Here is a 17,704-nt window from a genome sequence, read left to right on the forward strand (position 1 = left end):
AGGCTTCTGCTATGGCAGCTGCTGTTTCTTTTTCAATAGCAAGTTTCTGTAATGTTGCTTCAAGACACGCTTTCTCTGCATGCAGGCATGCTTGTTGGCGTGCTTTTTCTGCATCCAGGGATGCTTGTTGGCGTGCTTTTTCTGCATCCAGGCATGCTTGTTGGCGTGCTTTTTCTGCATCCAGGCATGCTTGTTGGCGTGCTTTTTCTGCATCCAGGCATGCTTGTTGTAGTTTCAATTCTATCTTTTGCTCAGCAAAGGTGCTTCTTGCTTTTGCTGCTTCAGCTTTTGCGCGGGCAATAGCGGCGGCATTGATGTCTTGGAGGAACCAACTCGTGATCTCGTCTTGAAAGAGGATGCTCGTCCTTGAGACATGATTCAACAGTTAGGCGACTGCTGTGATATCCCTTTGTCGGATCTGCGTGGATAATGGCGGGCTCCCAGTCGCGTAGCTACCAGGGGGGCAGAGGGGGCAGTCGCCCCGGGCCCTGCGCTCTGAAGGGGCCCATCCAGAGCTGCCTCCGGTCAATGATCATCTTTTATTTCCCCTGCGTTTGTACTGCGCATGTATCTAAGTAACATGCACGGTACAAAACCTGATCACAGGGAGTTAACAGAAGGAATGACAGGCCTCCAATCAGAGTGCAGGGAGTGAGTCATGTGAGCACTCTTCTGCAGTCTGTGGAGAAGAGGGGGAAGGGAGGTCACTCACCCAATCCTGGCTGAGCGCGCTCTCCTTGAAAGCTCCCTGCTGCAGAGAAATCATCATCTCCAGCAGCAGCAGCAGCCTGGATGCAGCAGGGTTCTGCATCTGCCTGTGAGCTCGGCTCACTGTCTGCATCTGCACTCGTCTGCTTCTGCCTGCCCGGGGAGAAGCCTGACAGCCGAGGAGCAGCAGCCAGGACCAGTGGACACACTGCATACAGCATGTGGACTGATGAGTATCTTAGCACATGTCATTTACCATTTTGTATGTCTAATCTGTTGCTTTGGATATATACATACAACTTACTGCTATTTGGGTGTAATATTCATTACATGATGCTCTCCTTACGTGTTACGTAGTTTCCAGGCACTTTGCAGCGGTCACTGATGCTCTATATGGCGATGCATTGTCTTAGCCTGTGAATTTACTGCACTTTGGGACTGAGGGAAAACCAGGAAAAGTGCAAACTAGAGATCGCACTGATGGCTGCAGTCACTGACCTTTGCAGAGAAAGCTGCGCATCCTCCCTGGCAGGCAGAGGGAGGGTTAAACCAGTGTATTGATCACCTTATCTCAGCGGCTGTTTGTGCCGGCGTGTAATTATTAGTCTGTGTGCCCACGTTGCGTTTGTTTAGCGTTTCCACCGCGTTTTTGCAGCTGTGGAAACACTAAAAAAAACCGCTTAAACTCATCCCCATGCAATCCTATGGGATTCCGCAGTTGCTGTGCTCACGCTGCGGATTTTACCGCTGCGGAATTGCATAGCGTTAAAATCCGCAGCATGTTCATTATTTCTGCGGAATCGCGGCGGAATGCATTGAAATGCTCACTTTCCGCATGTGGCTATGCCCACCATGCGTAAAGTGAGCGCTTTATGTGCGGATGGTACCCAGGGTCTGGAGGAGAGGAGACTCTCCTCCATGCCTTGAGTACAATAATCCTGTGAAAAATAGAATTAAAATTAAAAATAGTGATATACTTACCCTCTGTCGGCCCCCGGAGTCCTCAGCGATGCTCCCGGTACGTTCCGTTCCCAGGGATGCATTGCGGAACGTACCAGGACCATCGCTGAGGACTCTGGGGGGCCATCAGAGGGTAAGTATATGACTTTTTTATTTTTTTTAATTATTTTTAACGTTCTATCTTTCACTATTGATGCCGCATAGGAAGCATCAATAGTAAAAAGTTGGTCACACTTGTCAAGCACTATGCTTGACAAGTGTGACCAACCTGTCAATCAGTTTTCCAAGCAATGCTTCAAATCACTTGGAAAAGCGCAAGCATTCTGCAAGCTAAAAACACTTGCTAAATGCTATTGTTTTGCCCAAACTGTCATTTTATTAGACTGTATAAGAGAGCATTATACTGTGTATAGGGGAGCTGTACTAGGGGGAGACTTGGGACATTATTAACCCCTTCCTGACATCCGACGTACTATCCCGTCCATGGGACCCGGGCCCCTATGCCCATGGACGGGATAGTACGTCTACCGCGATCAGCGGCGCCCACGTGGTGAGCGCCGCTGATCGCGGCCGGGTGTCAGCTGATTATCACAGCTGACACCCGGCACAATGTGTCAGGGGCGGTCACGGACCGCCCCCGACACGTTAACCCCTTGCACACCACGATCAAACATGATCGCGGTGTACCGGGAGTTAAAGGGAAGCATCGGCAGGGAGGGGGCTCCCTCCGTGCTTCCCTGAGCCCCCCACGGCAGCGCAATGTGCAGCGCTGCTGCCGGGGGCTCCTTTCCTGCAGGCCCCCGAATCCAAGATGGCGACGGGGGCCTTCGGGGGCCTGCAGGAAGCTGGCTTCCTCAGTGCCTGCAAAGCGCAGGCATGAGGAAGCCTTCTGCAGTGCCTGTGACATTGCTGATCTGTCACAGTGATCTGTGATGTGACAGATCAGCGATCTGTCACAGAACAGTGATGTCCCACCTGGGACTATTTAATAAAGTAAAAAAAAATAAAAAGAAAGTGTTAAAATAATTTTAAAAAAATCGCCAAATAAATTACACAAAAAAAAAAAAATATCCCCCCAAATAAATCCATTTTTTGAAAATAAAAAAAAACAAACAATAAAAGTACACATATTAGGTATCGCCGCGTCCGTAACGACCGCCCTATAAAACTGTCTCATTAGTTAACCCCTTAAAAAATAAAAATAAAAAACGAAGCAAAAAATAATGATTTATTATCATACCGCCAAACAAAAAGTGTAATAACGCGCGATCAAAAAGACGCATATAAATATCCATGGTACCGCTGAAAACGTCATCTTGCCCGCAAAAAATGAGCTGCCACACAGCATCATCAGCGAAAACATAAAAAAGTTATAGCTCGCAGAATAAAGCGATGCAAAAATAATTATTTTTTATATAAAATAGTTTTCATTGCATAAAACCGACAAAACATAAAAAAAAGACCTAAATGAGGTATCGCTGTAACCATACTGACCCGAAGAATAAAACCGCTTTATCAATTTTACCGCACGCGGTGTAAACGCACCCCCCCCCAAAAGAAATTCATGAAACGCTGGTTTTTGTTCATTCTGCGTCCCAAAAATCGGAATAAAAAGCGATCAAAAAATGTCACGTGCCCGAAAATGGTACCAATAAAAACGACAACTCGTCCCGCAAAAAATAAGACCTCACATGACTCGGTGGATCAAAATACGGAAAAATTATAGCTCAATATGTGATGATGCAAAAACTATTTTTACAATAAAAAGCGTCTTTTAGCGTGTGACAGCTGCCAAATATAAAAACCGCCATAAATAGTAAATCAAACCCCCCATTATCACCCCCCTTAGTTAGGGAAAAATAATAAAATAAAAAAAATGTATTTATTTCCATTTTTCCATTACGGTTAGGGTAGGGCTAGGGTTAGGGCTGAGATTAGGGTTAGGGGTGTGTTGGGGTTCGGGTTGGAGTTAGAATTGGGGGTTTCCACTGTTTGGGCACATCAGGTGCTCTCCAAATGCAACATGGCGTCTGATTTCAATTCCAGCCAATTCTGAGTCGAAAAAGTCAAATGGTGCTCCTTCCCTTCCAAGCTCTGACATGCGCCCAAACAGTGTTTTACCCCACATGTAGGGTATCAGCCTACTCAGGACAAATTGCAAAACAATTTTTGGGGTGCAATTTCTCCTGTTACCCTTAGGAAAATAAAAAATTGGGGGCAAAAATATCATTTTTGTGGAAAAAAATGATTTTTTTTATTTTCACGTCCGAGCGTTATAAAATTCTGTGAAGCACTTGGGGGTTCAAAGTGCTCACCACACATCTAGATAAGTTCCGTGGGGGGTCTAGTGTCCAAAATGGGGTCACTTGTGGGGAGTTTCAATAGTTTAGGTACATCAGGGGCTCTCCAAACGCACATGACACCCGCAGACCATTCCATCAAAATCTGCATTCCAAAACGTCACTACTTCCCTTCCGAGCCCCGACGTGTGTACATACAGTAGTTTTCTCCCACATATGGGGTGTCAGCATACTCATGACAAATTGGACAACAACTTTTGGGGTCCAATTTCTCCTGTTACCCTTGGGAAAATGAAAAAATTGGGGACTAATTGATCATGTTTGTGGAAAAAATGCAATTTTTTTATTTTCATGCCCGGGCATTATAAACTTCTGTGAAGCTCTTGGGGGTTCAAAGTGCTCACCTCACATCTAGATAAGTTCCTTAGGGGGTTTAGTTTTCAAAATGGGGTCATTTGTGGGGGGTTTCCACTGTTTAGGTACATTAGGGGCTCTCCAAAGGCAACATGACACCCGCAGACCATTCCATCAAAGTCTGCATTCCAAAACGTCACTACTTCCCTTCCGATCCCCGACGTGTGCCTATACAGTAGTTTTCTCCCACATATGGGGTATCAGCATACTCAGGACAAATTGGACAACAACTTTTGGGTCCAATTTCTCCTGGTACCCTTGGGAAAATAAAAAAATGGTGACTAAAAGATCATGTTTGTGGAAAAAATACGAATTTTTTATTTTCACGCCCGGGCGTTATAAGCTTCTGTGAAGCACTGGGGAGTTCAAAGTTCTCACCACACATCTAGATAAGTTCCTTAGGGGGTCTAGTTTCCAAAATGGTGTCATTTGTGGGGGGTTTCCACTGTTTTGGTACATCAGGGGTTTTCCAATCGCGACATGATGTCCGATCTCCATTCCAGCCAAAAACGTCAAATGGCGCTGCTTCCCTTCCGAGCTCTGCCATGCGCCCAAATAGTGGTTTACCCCCACATGTGGGGTATCAGCGTACTCAGGACAAATTGCACAATAACTTTTAGGGTCCTGTTACCCTTGGGAAAATAAAAATTGGGGTGAAAAGATCATTTTTGTGGAAAAAATATGATTTTTTAATTGTACTGCTGTACGTTATAAACTTCTGTAAAGCCCTTGTTCAAAGTTCTCACCACATATCTAGATAAGTTACTTGGGGGGTCTAGTTTCAAAAATGGGGTCACTTGTAGGGGGTTTCCACTGTTTAGGTACATCAGGGACTCTCCAAACGTGACATGGCGTCCGATCTGAATTCCAGACAATTTTGCATTGAAAAAGTCAAACGGCGCTCCTTCCATTCTGAGCTCTGCCATGCACCGAAACAGTCGTACCCCCCCACATATCAGGTATCAGCGTACTCAGGACAAATTACACAATAACTTTTGCAGTCCAATTTCTCCTGTTACCCTTGGTAAAATAAAAAAAATGAACCTGAAGTACTTTGTTTGTGAAAAAAAAGTTAGATGTTCATTTTTTTTTAAATATTCAAAAAAATTCCTGTGACGCACCTAAAGGGTTAATAAACTTCTTGAATGTGGTTTTGAGCACCTTAAGGGGTGCAGTTTTTAGAATGGTGTCACTTTTGGGTATTTTCTATCATATAGACCCCTCAAAGTGGCTTCAAATGTGATGTGGTCCGTAAAAATAAAATGGTGTTGTAAAAATGAGAAATCGCTGGTCAACTTTTAACCCTTATAACTTCCTAACAAAAAAAAATTTTGGTTCCAAAATTGTGCTGATGTAAAGTAAACATGTGGGAAATGTTAGTTATCAAGTTTTTTGGGTGCCATATCTCTGTGATTTAAGGGCATAAAAATTCAAAGTTGGAAAATTGCGAAATTTTCAAAATTTTCGCCAAATTTCAGTTTTTCTCACAAATAAACGCAAGTTATTTGAATGAAATTTTACCACTAACATGAAGTACAATATGTCACGAGAAAACAATGTCAGAATCACCGGGATCCATGGAAGCGTTCCAGAGTTATGACCTCATAAAGGTACAGTGGTCAGAATTGTAAAAATTGGCCCGGTCATGAACGTGCAAACCACCCTTGGGGGTGAAGGGGTTAAATGTAAAGTGGGCACTTATTGCTATAGGAGAACTCAGGTTACTGTGACTGTCCAAGGGACCAAATGGCAGTATTACTTCCTAGAGGACAAAATGTGGGCACTGTTTTCTAGGGCACTTTCAACCAGGCATTACTATATTCTAGAGGCTTGCTTTAGAATTTAGAGGTCACACAGAACCACACAGCAGGTGCAGTAATATGGACACATACGGCAGCAGCAACTCATTATTGGGGTATCAGGTGCAGTAATAGGGACACATACGGCAGCAGCGGCTCAGCATTGGGGTATCAGGTGCAGAAATAGGGACACATACGGCAGCAGCGGCTCAGCATTGGGGTATCAGGTGCAGTAATAGGGACACATATGGCAGCAGCGGCTCAGTATTGGGGTATCAGGGGCAGTAATAGGGACACATGCGGCAGCAGCGGCTCAGCATTGGGGTATCAGGTGCAGAAATAGGGACACATACGGCAGCAGCGGCTCAGTATTGGGGTATCAGGTGCAGTAATAGGGACACATATGGCAGCAGAGGCTCATTATTGGGGTATCAGGTGCAGTAATAGGGACACATACGGCAGCAGCGGCTTAGTATTGGGGTATCAGGTGCAGTAATAGGGACACATACGGCAGCAGTGGCTCAGTATTGGGTATCAGGTGCAGTAATAGTGACCCATACGGCAGCAGCGGCTCAGCATTGGGGTATCAGGTCCAGTAATAGGGACACATACGGCAGCAGCGGCTCAGCATTGGGGTATCAGGTGCAGACATAGGGACACATACGGCAGCAGCGGATCAGTATTGGGGTATCAGGTGCAGTTATAGGGACATATGCAGCAGCGGCTCAGTATTGGGGTATCAGGTGAAGTAATAGGGACACTTACGGCAGCAGCCGCTCAGCATTGGGGTATCAGGTGCAGTAATAGGGATACATACGGCAGCAGCGGCTCAGCATTGGGGTATCAGGTGCAGAAATAGGGACACATACGGCAGCAGCGGCTCAGTATTGGGGTATCAGGTGCAGTAATAGGGACACATGCAGCAGCGGCTCAGCATTGGGGTATCAGGTGAAGTAATAGGGACACATACGGCAGCAGCGGCTCAGCATTGGGGTATCAGGTGTAGTAATAGGGACACATATGGCAGCAGAGGCTCAGCATTGGGGTATCTGGGGTATTTGACAACTTTTCGCCGCAGCTCGCCGGATTTAAAATCCGGAAATCTGAAAGTAGCTTTAGTTAGGGAAAAATAGTAAAATAAAAAAAAATTATTTATTTCCATTTTCCGGTTAGGGCTAGGGTCAGGGCTAGGGTTAGGATTGGAGTTAAAATTGGGGGTGTTTCCACTGTTTTGGTACATCAGGGGCTTTCCAAACGCGACATGGCGTCCGATCTCAATTCCAGCCAAAAAAGTTAAATGGCGCTGCTTCCCTTCCGAGCTCTGCCATGTGCCCAAATAGTGGTTTACCCCCATATATGGGGTATAAGCATACTCAGGACAAATTGCACAATAACTTTTGGGGTCCTGTTACTCTTGGGAAAATAAAAATTGGGGGTGAAAAAATCATTTTTGTGGAAAAAAATATGATTTTTTTTAATTGTACCTTTGTACGTTATAAACTTCTGTGAAGCACTTGGGGGTTCAAAGTGCTCACCACATATCTAGATAAGTTCCTTGGGGGGGGTCTGGTTTCCAAAATGGGGTCACTTGTGGGGGGTTTTCACTGTTTAGGCATATCAGGGGCTCTCCAAATGAGGCATGGCGTCCGATCTGAATTCCAGACAATTTTGCAGTGAAAAAGTCAAACGGCGCGCCTTCCCTTCCGAGCTCTGCCATGCGCCCAAACAGTGGTTCCCCCCCACATATCAGGTATCGGCGTACTCAGGACAAATTGCAAAATAACTTTTGGGGTCCAATTTCTCCTGTTACCCTTGGTAAAATAAAAAAATTGAACCTGAAGTAATTTTTTTTTGTGAAAAAAAGCTAAATGTTCATTTTTATTTTTTTTTTAAACATTCAAAAATTTCCTGTGAAGCACCTGAAGGGTTAATAAACTTCTTGAATGTGGTTTTGAGCACCTTGAGAGGTGCAGTTTTTAGAATGGTGTCACTTTTGGTCACTTTTGGGTATTTTCTATCATATAAACCCCTCAAAGTTGCTTCAAATGTGATGTGGTCCGTAAAAATAAAATGGTGTTGTAAAAATGAGAAATCGCTGGTCAACTTTTAACCCTTATAACTTCCTAACAAAAAAAAATTTTGGTTCCCAAATTGTGCTGATGTAAAGTAAACATGTGGGAAATGTTACTTATTAAGTTTTTTGTGTGCTGTATCTCTATGATTTAAGAGCATAAAAATTCAAAGTTGGAAAATTGCAAAATTTTCAAAATTTTCGCCAAATTTCCATTTTTTTCACAAATAAACACAAGTTATATGAATGAAATTTTACCACTAACATGAAGTACAATTTGTCATGAGAAAACAATGTCAGAATCACCGGGATCCATGGAAGCGTTCCATAGAGTTCTTACCTCATAAAGGGACAGTGGTCAGAATTGTAAAAATTGGACCGGGAATTAACATGCAAACCACCCTTGGGAGTAAAGGGGTTAAGAAAAAGAGGCTGTAAAATTATAACCTTCTTTTATTGATTGCAGATGTGACAGGAAAGGATGAAACTATAGGATGCAATAACAGGAGCATTTCAGAATATATAACTGCACAGAGCATAAAAATACAGATAGTTTGCAATACACAGTAACATGAGGTAATAGATAGGTTCCGTGAGGTAATAGATAGGTTCCGTGAGGTAATACATAGGTTCCGTGAGGTAATACATAGGTTCTGTGAGGTAATACATAGGTTCCGTGAGGTAACACATAGGTTCCGTGAGGTAACACATAGGTTCCGTGAGGTAATACATAGGTAACATGAGGTAATACATAGCTGATGATTACCTATTTAATACAACAACATTATAAACACAGGATTATAACACCTAGATAGTGCTTACCAACTATGCTTAGAGCAGGCTGTTTAAGAAGCATGAAGAACACAAATGGTGTAGTTTCTCCTAAGAGACATGGAGGAATAATGGCTGCTGTTCCCCTCACAGTGTCATAAACAAGACTATGATGTAACAGGAACAATCCCACAATACATTGCAAATTAAACTAGAATCTATGCATTAAACGGCCAGCAGGTGGTGCTGTTACCTTACAGTATGAAATATATGAAGGATTAATACGCACAAAAATGACTTTCTAGACAGCAATTATATGGCTGGACAGAACATTATATTTTCAGCAATGAAATGCTGGCTCTTTCTGGGCACTCAGGTCCAGTGGGCGGTCCTAATCGGTGATTGACAGTTATCCCATGATAAGTGTGCATGCACACTTACAATAACTGTCAGTCACTGACTAAACCTAGACCTGAGTGTCCACAAAGAGGAGGGATTTTCTCATTAAAACTATATATGGTCTTTTCCCCCAAAACTATATATCATTCTGCTCAGCTCCTCCTGCTCTGTGACATGGCACTATCAGATGGCACTGTGTCCAAGCTGACCGATGCCCTTTAATACACACCTAGTAAATATGATGGGGATCAGTTGAAGCAATACTTACAATTTACCTAATATGATTTGATGAGTTGAGGTCTTGTTGCCCAGATGTCCAGCAGATAAGGTTGAAGTGATGAACAATGTGACAGGACAGAAGCAATGTCATCCATCGCCATGCACAAGATGGAGCTGCCGAAATAGAGGCACATGTGTAGTGCGATCCCAAAATAAATATGTCTGCCAATGCAAGAATGGCTACAAGGGAAGGAGCTGTGAGAGCACTTTGACCAGGACAGGGAAAGCCATTGGTCTGAGCTCAGGATCCATCCTAGCCATCAGTATGTGTCTTCTGATCTTCATCGGTGAGATATCAACCATTTTCCCCTTTTTCACAAGTTTGTGTTATTAAAGAGAACTTCTTCATTCCAGTTTATTATCTAAGGCTATAAAGTACAACACCATAAAGACTCAAGAAACGTGAATATATCCTTGGGCTCAGTAACTATGGGGTTTGGGTTTATTGGGTACAGACATGTTGTCATACATGTACGGAGCTGTGATGACAAGGACTTAGGAGTATTAAAGCAAGAAAATAACTCCAGGACTGTAATTACAGTATAAACATAGTCATAAAGACACAGAATAAAGTTCACCTGTCATTTATGAACAACGTAAACATTTGTAGAATTGCTTTTATTCTTCCATTCTACACAATCACATTTTTTTTTCAGTACATTATATATCCTAAAATTGTGAGCTTAGAAATTACCACTCTTCCTGCCAGCCGCTATGGTTATTTAAAAAATAAGCAAAATTAATCCTTCATAATAATAATAAAAAAAAAAATGATTGTGTCCACAAGCAAAATGTATCAGAGTTCGGCTCTGTCATTGCCGCCGTTTATGTCTCATTCTGAATCATTGCTGCCTTTCACAGAAGACATGCTTTTATAAACCGTCAAGGGATGAGGTGACTATGCTGACTTCCCCTTATCCCACTCCCCTTGTCACACAGCCCCCTATGTGTGTACAGGGAGAAACCTGCCAGTCAAACGGAGCAGGAGTGGGGAGAATCTGAAAGGGATCTACCTCTTGGATTAGTCATCCTAGTTGCATCATCCCCCACGGGCTTTAAAAAGTATCTTTAGGCCGGGATCACACTACAGCGAGATACGGCCGAGTCTCGCAGGTTAAAATCAAGCTCTGGCACCGGCACTCCGGAGCGGAGCGTGCAGCCGCACAGCAATACATGGAGCTGCACGCTCCGCTCTGGAGTGCCGGTGCCAGAGCTTGGTTTTAACCTGCGAGACTTGGCCGTATCTCGCTGTAGTGTGACTCCGGCCTTACTCTGAGGCCGGGATCACACTACCGGGTGTGATGCAAGAAACTCGCACGAGTCTCTTGCATCAACACCCATCGCTGCCGCCGGCACTCAGGACCGGAGCTGTGGCTGTGGCTGCATAGAAATAGACTTGTGCGAGTTTCTCGCTTCACACACGGTAGTGTGATTCCGGCCTCAGAGGGAATCTGTCAGTAGGATCAACCTTCCTGGGCCATGTATATGGGCATCCAGATCATAAAAAGTTGAATAAAATGATACCTTGACATTTGTGATGCGATGTCTTAATCCAGATAAATCCACATTTTTCTTAATATGCAAATGTGCTGCTAAGATCTATGGGCCGGACATAGATCTCCCCAGAATCTGCTTCCTGAGCTTATTTTCTATTAAAGTGTGGCTTTACCAATGTGAGACATGTAGATCAGGATAGCAGACTGTCAGTCATTTCATGTCTCACACTTATAGTGCCTCCTTTCATTTAAAACAAGCAGATTCTCAGTGAAATCTATGTCCAGCCCATACGCCTTAACAGCTCATTTACATATTAAGCAAAAATGGATTTTTCAGGTGTCATGTTATTCAGCTTCCTTTGACCTACATGCCCATATAGACGGCTTAGGAGGGCTGATCCTACTGACAGATTCCCTTTAACTGTCTTGGCTACATTCTAATGCCCCCGTCTCTACGAGCGGTCGCAGTAGGTGACATGATTCCTGCAGACTCTTTATTCTAGTGAACTCTGGAGATCATAGCACCTGCCCCTCACTGTTATGAACACACGGTGTCCCCATGATATATCTGACAACTCCAGGTGGTCTTTTCTTGAGTCTAAATATTACATAATACGGTTCCATGTCTCAACCACCAAATCAAAATGCTGCCTCCTGTAAAAATCTTCTGTTTGTTACAGCCTTGTTGGTCTCCTATACAGTATGGAGTCAGTGGGGACGGTCTAAGTTTCGGAAAGGAGGAGTTTACCATTTACCTGTTGAACATGAGGGCTGGGAGGACATGAGAAGAACTATCATTCACCGTAATGAAGAAAGCGGACACCACGACCAAGTACAGACTGCAATGCAGCTTCATACAGCAGGAATAAAGTGTCGTCCCTTTACATATAGCTTGTGAAGATCAGTATCTGTCCGCCTGCTTGACTGACAGCCTCTGTGCTGTGAGACCTCAAAGGAGCCATCAGTCAAGCAGGAGGCGGTGCTGGGCAATCAATAGAGCTGGAGTGACAGAGGCTGCAGATCTACCATAGCTCTTCAGCCTTATTTGCATGTCAGTACATAGCCTGATTTCTCAGTAACAGAGAAATGGACTGGCCATATAAAGTTAAACAGCTAAATGTGCATATAAATAATATGGGGTGTGAAATCCTGCTGACAGATTCCCGTTACGATCTCTGTGTCTTTTACCAGTTACTATGATAACATAAGTATAGTATATTAGTAAATTGCTGAATATGCAATTCTATAGTAGATATGCAGAGATTTTCTGAATAATTGGAAAAGCACCACACCTGCCTCCAGTTTATGTCTGGTAATGCAGCTCTGCAGCATTTACTTTAAGATGTATTTCTACTGTATACAGCTATCACGCTGGGGTCAGGAGAGCCGATGGCCAGTCCGAGCATTGCGTTGCAATCTTGGTCCGAGTTACTGTATATGGCCGTCTGACTCTTCCCTAACAGGTTCCCTTTAAGACAAATTTATAAATTGTGACTTTTTAAAAATTCGGTAAAAAGTTATATTTTTCAATCTAGTAGAATGGCAGCATGTGTCAGATTTATCAAATATCCTGGAACATTTTGTAAAATTTGGTGAAAATAATGGCATTGCAAAATTTCAACAAAACTGATTTTAAAAAAATTCCTCTTAGGCCTTATTGACATGTCCGCGTTTAATCCCTTTATGACCTATGATGTATAGGTCATAGGTCCTCCTCTTTGATGCAAGATGGTGTAAGAGGGACAAGGGTCATAGTCATGGCCCACAATGATGGCTGTTTATGCACGCCCTGGCCCTCTGTTACATGTACACAATGTCCCATTTGTATCGTACCTTTCGTCCTGCTTTCTGTTCAAACTTAACATTTAACTTGGTTCCTTTCTCAGTATGTCCAGTTCAGTCACAGTTACATCAGAGGAATCATCACATAGTACATTATTTTCTTTCCCTGTGCTTTCCCTCACTTCTTCCAGAATGTCCCAGGGTCGTACCGGCTCATCTGGTACCGCAGCGTTCCTTCTGGCCAGCCTAACTATCTTCAGGAGTTCCCCTGTCCGTTTCACCCCAGACAAAAGGGCGTAAGCCCACGTAGTTAGTTGCCACATATTGAAGCTGCCCTGCATTAAACTACAGCTGTGACCTTCTCCCACAGGTCCTGGACAACTTGGCCCCTTGCTGAACGTCACGGGGTCCACCTGCCCTGACTAGAATACAGGAAATCCTACAACTTACCCACAGGTGGCCCCTCCTAAGATAACTATTTCCTTTCCTATGTGTGCTAGCGTGCTCCCCTCTATTGGGCTAACTCCATCACTGCACTTTCTGTTGTGAATTCGCTTTCTGGCCTCCATCTTGATATTACTGAAAGTAGTGGAGCTGGTCAAATTGACAGTGGGGTTGCGTGTTCTCTTTCTGGGCTCCCTCTGGTGGTTACTGGAGGTAATGGAGCTGATCTGATTAACAGTGGCTTGCCACCTGATAATGAGGATGACGATTGGAGATCTGGGGTTTCAGACTGGGATTTAAGACAGCGGACTCCCTCTATCCCTGCTGGTGATTTTCTTCCTGCCTCCTGAGGTCTTGGTTTCCAGCTCAGTCCCTGCATGTTCAGCTAAGTGTTCATTTGCTATTCTGTTTACTTTTGATCTGGTTTTGTCTATCTCAGTTTTGTGTGGGTCAGCCAGCTCCGGCTGGGGCTGTGCTGAATCACCGTCCATATGTTACTGCTTGTGCCAGTTTGTTTTTGTCCCTTTTTAGATTGGCCTCTGAATATACCATATACCTTCAGAATATGCCAGAGTGCTGATATAGTGGGGGCAAAGTCGTGCCACTTCAGTATTTTTTGCATCAGACGTTTTGGACTTTTTTGCAGGGTTTTTTGCATGATTGCAGACAGTGTCTTTCCTTTCCTGTCCTGTCTAGTCAGTGTGGGCCCCATCATTTGCTCAGTCTATTTTCCTGCCTGTGTTTGTGTTTTCATCATGTCTCACCGACAATATATGTTTGGGGGCTATCTATTCCTTTGAGGTCTGCTCTGGGGCAGTTTAGATTTCCCCTTTCTTGCTTTAGGCTTATTTAGTTCTCCGGCTGTGCCGAGGCGTCTAGAATCATCGTAGGTACGCTCCACGGCTGCTGCTAGTTGTGTGGATAGGATCAGGGGTCTGCAATCCGCTTAGTTACCAACCTCTCTGGTTTTCTGTGGCTTAGCCTGGGCCGGCTATCCTCCTCGATGACCCAATCATAACAAAATCACCAACCTAACCGCAGACTCTAGGGTACTCAAAAGAAGGAAAGAATTGTAAAACAAAAGTGTCAGACTCTGAGAGCACTTGCGCTCGAAACGCGTTCAGAGACTTGGGGAATATCCCCATGCGGTAACTCCATTTGTTTGCCGATATTTAATCACAAGCAGCCATGAATTTATTTTTAAATGTGATTCAATAAAAATTCTGGATTTTATCTCTTGGAGCTGGACCTTCCCTTTCTTTCTTGGCTTTTTCTCTGACACCTGGAGATCCTATTCTGGCTAATGTGGACGCATTTTTTCAAGCCTTGGGGTTGTTGTATGATGAACCTAATGCTATTGATCAAGCTGAGAAAACCTTATTGGCATTGAACCAGGGTCAGGATTCTGCAGAGTTATATTGTCAAAAATTCTGAAAGTGGGCGGTCCTTACTAAATGGAATGACGATGCCCTAGCAGCTCTCTTTAGGAAGGGTTTGGCAGAAACTGTAAAAGATGTTATAGTGGGATTTCCTGTTCCCTCTGGTCTTGATGATTCTATGTCATTGGTCATTCAAGTTGATCGGCGTTTACGTGAACGTAAAACTACACGAGAGGCGTTGCCGCCTTTTGAACGAACTTCTGAACCCATATAATGTGATAGGGTTTTGTCTAGGGTGCAACGTCAGGAGTTTAGAAGGCGTAATAAGCTGTGTTTTTTCTGTGGGGACGCCTCTCATACAATTTCTGTCTGCCCTAAACGAGAAAAATGTTTTGCTCACACATTTGCGGTGGGCAGTATACAGCCTAAGTTCTTTTTGGCAATTACCCTGATTTGCTCCTTGTCTACATTTTCCGCTAAGGCTTTTGTGGATTCAGGAGCGGCTTTGAATCTGATGGATTTAGACTTTGCTAAACATTGTGGTTTTCCCATGATACCCCTGCGGACTCCTATCCCTTTGAGGGGTATTGATGCTACTCCTTTGGCGGAGAATAAACCCCAGTTTTGGACCCAGGTGATAATGCGGGTCGCCCCGGACCACCAAGAAAATTGTAAATTTTTGGTGTTGCACAATTTCCATGATACTATTGTTCTGGGTTTTCCTTGGTTGCAAACTCATAATCCTGTTTTGGATTGGAAATCTGTGTCTGAAGTGAGTTGGGGTTGTCAATGTGTTCTTAGTGACACTCCTGTTTTCTCCACCTCTCCCCAGTCTCATGATATTCCTGACTATTTGCCTGATTTTTCTGATGTATTTAGTGAGAGTAAGTCTGCGTCTTTGCCTCCTCATAGGAGTTATGACTGTGCAATTGAGTTAATGCCCGGGTGTAAATTTCCCAAGGGTTGGCTTTTCAACTTTTCAGTACCCGAACATGATGCTATGCGATCCTATATTAAAGAGTCGTTGGAGAAGGGTCATATTAGACCATCCTCTTCACCCTTAGGTGCTGGTTTTTTTTTTTTTGTGGCCAAGAAAGATGGTTCATTAAGACCTTGTATTGACTATCGTTCCCTTAACAAGATGACGGTTAAATATCAGTACCCGTTACCCCTGATTTCTGATCTTTTCTCCAGAGTTAAAAGTGCCTGCTGGTTTACTAAGCTTGACCTCAGTGGGGTGTATAATCTCATTCGCATCAAGTATGGGGATGAATGGAAGACGGCGTTTAATACTCCGGAGGGACATTTTGAGTACCTGGTGATGCCTTTTGGGCTCACTAATGCCCCTTCTGTCTTCCAATCTTTTATGAACGATATTTTCCAGGACTTTGTGGATAAGTTTTTGATCATTTATCTGGATGATCTTTTCCAGTGATTGGGATTCTCATGTGGAACACGTCCGGACTGTGTTCCGGATTTTGAAGGAGAATTCCCTGTTTGTGAAGGGATCGAAGTGCCTCTTTGGTGTACAGAGGATTTCATTTTTGGGATTCATTTTGTCCCCGTCTACTAATGAAATGGACCCGGCCAAGATACAGGCCATATATGATTGGGTTCAGCCCACTTCTTTGAAGGCTCTCCAGAAGTTTTTGGGTTTTGCTAATTTCTACCGTAAATTTATGAGTAATTTTTCTGGTATTGTCAAACCACTGACTGATCTGACCAAAAAGGGCGCTGATGTGGTGAATTGGTCTCCAGAGGCAGTCTCGGCATTTCAGGAGCTTAAGCGGAGATTCATGTCTGCTCCGGTTCTATGGCAACCTGATGTCTCACTCCCATCTCAGGTGGCGGTAGATGCTTCTGAGATTAGTGCAGGAGCCGTTTTGCCCCAAAAAGATCCGGTGACTTCTAAGATGAATCCCTGTGCCTTCTTTTCTCAAAAATTCTCCCCATCTGAACGTAACTATGATGTGGGGAATCAGGAATTGTTGGCCATGAAATGGGCATTTGAAAAGTGGAGACATTGGTTGGAGGGAGCTAGACATCATCTTGTGGTCCTCACCGACCACAAGAATTTGATTTATCTTGAATCAGCCAAACGCTTGAATCCTAGACAGGCTAGGTGGGCCTTGTTTTTCACGCATTTTAATTTTGTGGTCTCTTTTCTTCCGGGCACTAAGAATGTTAAGGCGGACGCCCTTTCTAGGAGTTTCTTTGCGGATTCTTTTGTTGTGACCAAGCCTACTACCATTCTAAATGAGGGTGTAGTTCTTTCCGCCATCTCACCCGATTTGAGACGTGCCCTGGAGGAATTTCAGGAGGACAAACCTGAACGTTGCCCTATGGGAAAATTGTTTGTCCCTGACCAGTGGAGGAAGAGAGTAATGTCCGAAATTCATTGCTCCTCGTTGGCTGGTCATCCAAGTATTTTTGGTACGAGAGATTTGGTGAGTTGGTCTTTATGGTGGCCTGCCTTATCTCGTGATGTCAGGAATTTTGTGCAGTCCTGTGGGACTTGTTCTCGGTCCAAGCCCTGTTCTCGTTCTGGTGGGTTGTTGATGCCCCTGCCGGTGCCCAGGAGGCCATGGACCCATATCTCAATGGATTTTATTTCCGATCTTCCTGTCTCTCAGAGAATGACTGTTATCTGGGTGATTTGTGATAGATTTTCTAAGATGATCCATTTTGGCAACTTTGGGAGTGGTACATCTTCTTCTGAGTTGGTGCCCTTGTTTTTACAACAGGTGGTTCGGTTGCACGGGATTCCTGAGAACATTGTGTCGGACAGAGGAGTCCAGTTTGTTTCCAGATTTTGGAGAGCCTTTTGTTCCAAACTGGGAATTCAGTTATCTTTCTCCTCTGCATTTCATCCTCAGACCAATGGGCAGACTGAGAGAACAAA

At 44.0% G+C, this 17,704-nt stretch overlaps 1 protein-coding gene across 1 annotated transcript in view; it reads left to right on the forward strand.

The window, feature by feature from the left end:
• LOC141053047 (neural-cadherin-like) overlaps positions 1–17,704 on the forward strand; it is a 137,856-nt gene that overhangs the window by 107,897 nt on the left and 12,255 nt on the right. The window contains exons 31-32 of the mRNA XM_073550377.1: positions 9,735–9,988; positions 11,878–12,029. Of these exons, the coding sequence (XP_073406478.1) occupies positions 9,735–9,988; positions 11,878–12,029 (406 nt within the window). The remainder of the gene's footprint in view (positions 1–9,734; positions 9,989–11,877; positions 12,030–17,704) is intronic.

The sequence above is a fragment of the Dendrobates tinctorius genome, unplaced genomic scaffold (assembly GCF_039654945.1).
Source record: "Dendrobates tinctorius isolate UK_male_01 unplaced genomic scaffold, ASM3965494v1 ptg000165l, whole genome shotgun sequence".
NCBI classification, from domain to species: Eukaryota; Metazoa; Chordata; class Amphibia; order Anura; family Dendrobatidae; genus Dendrobates; species Dendrobates tinctorius.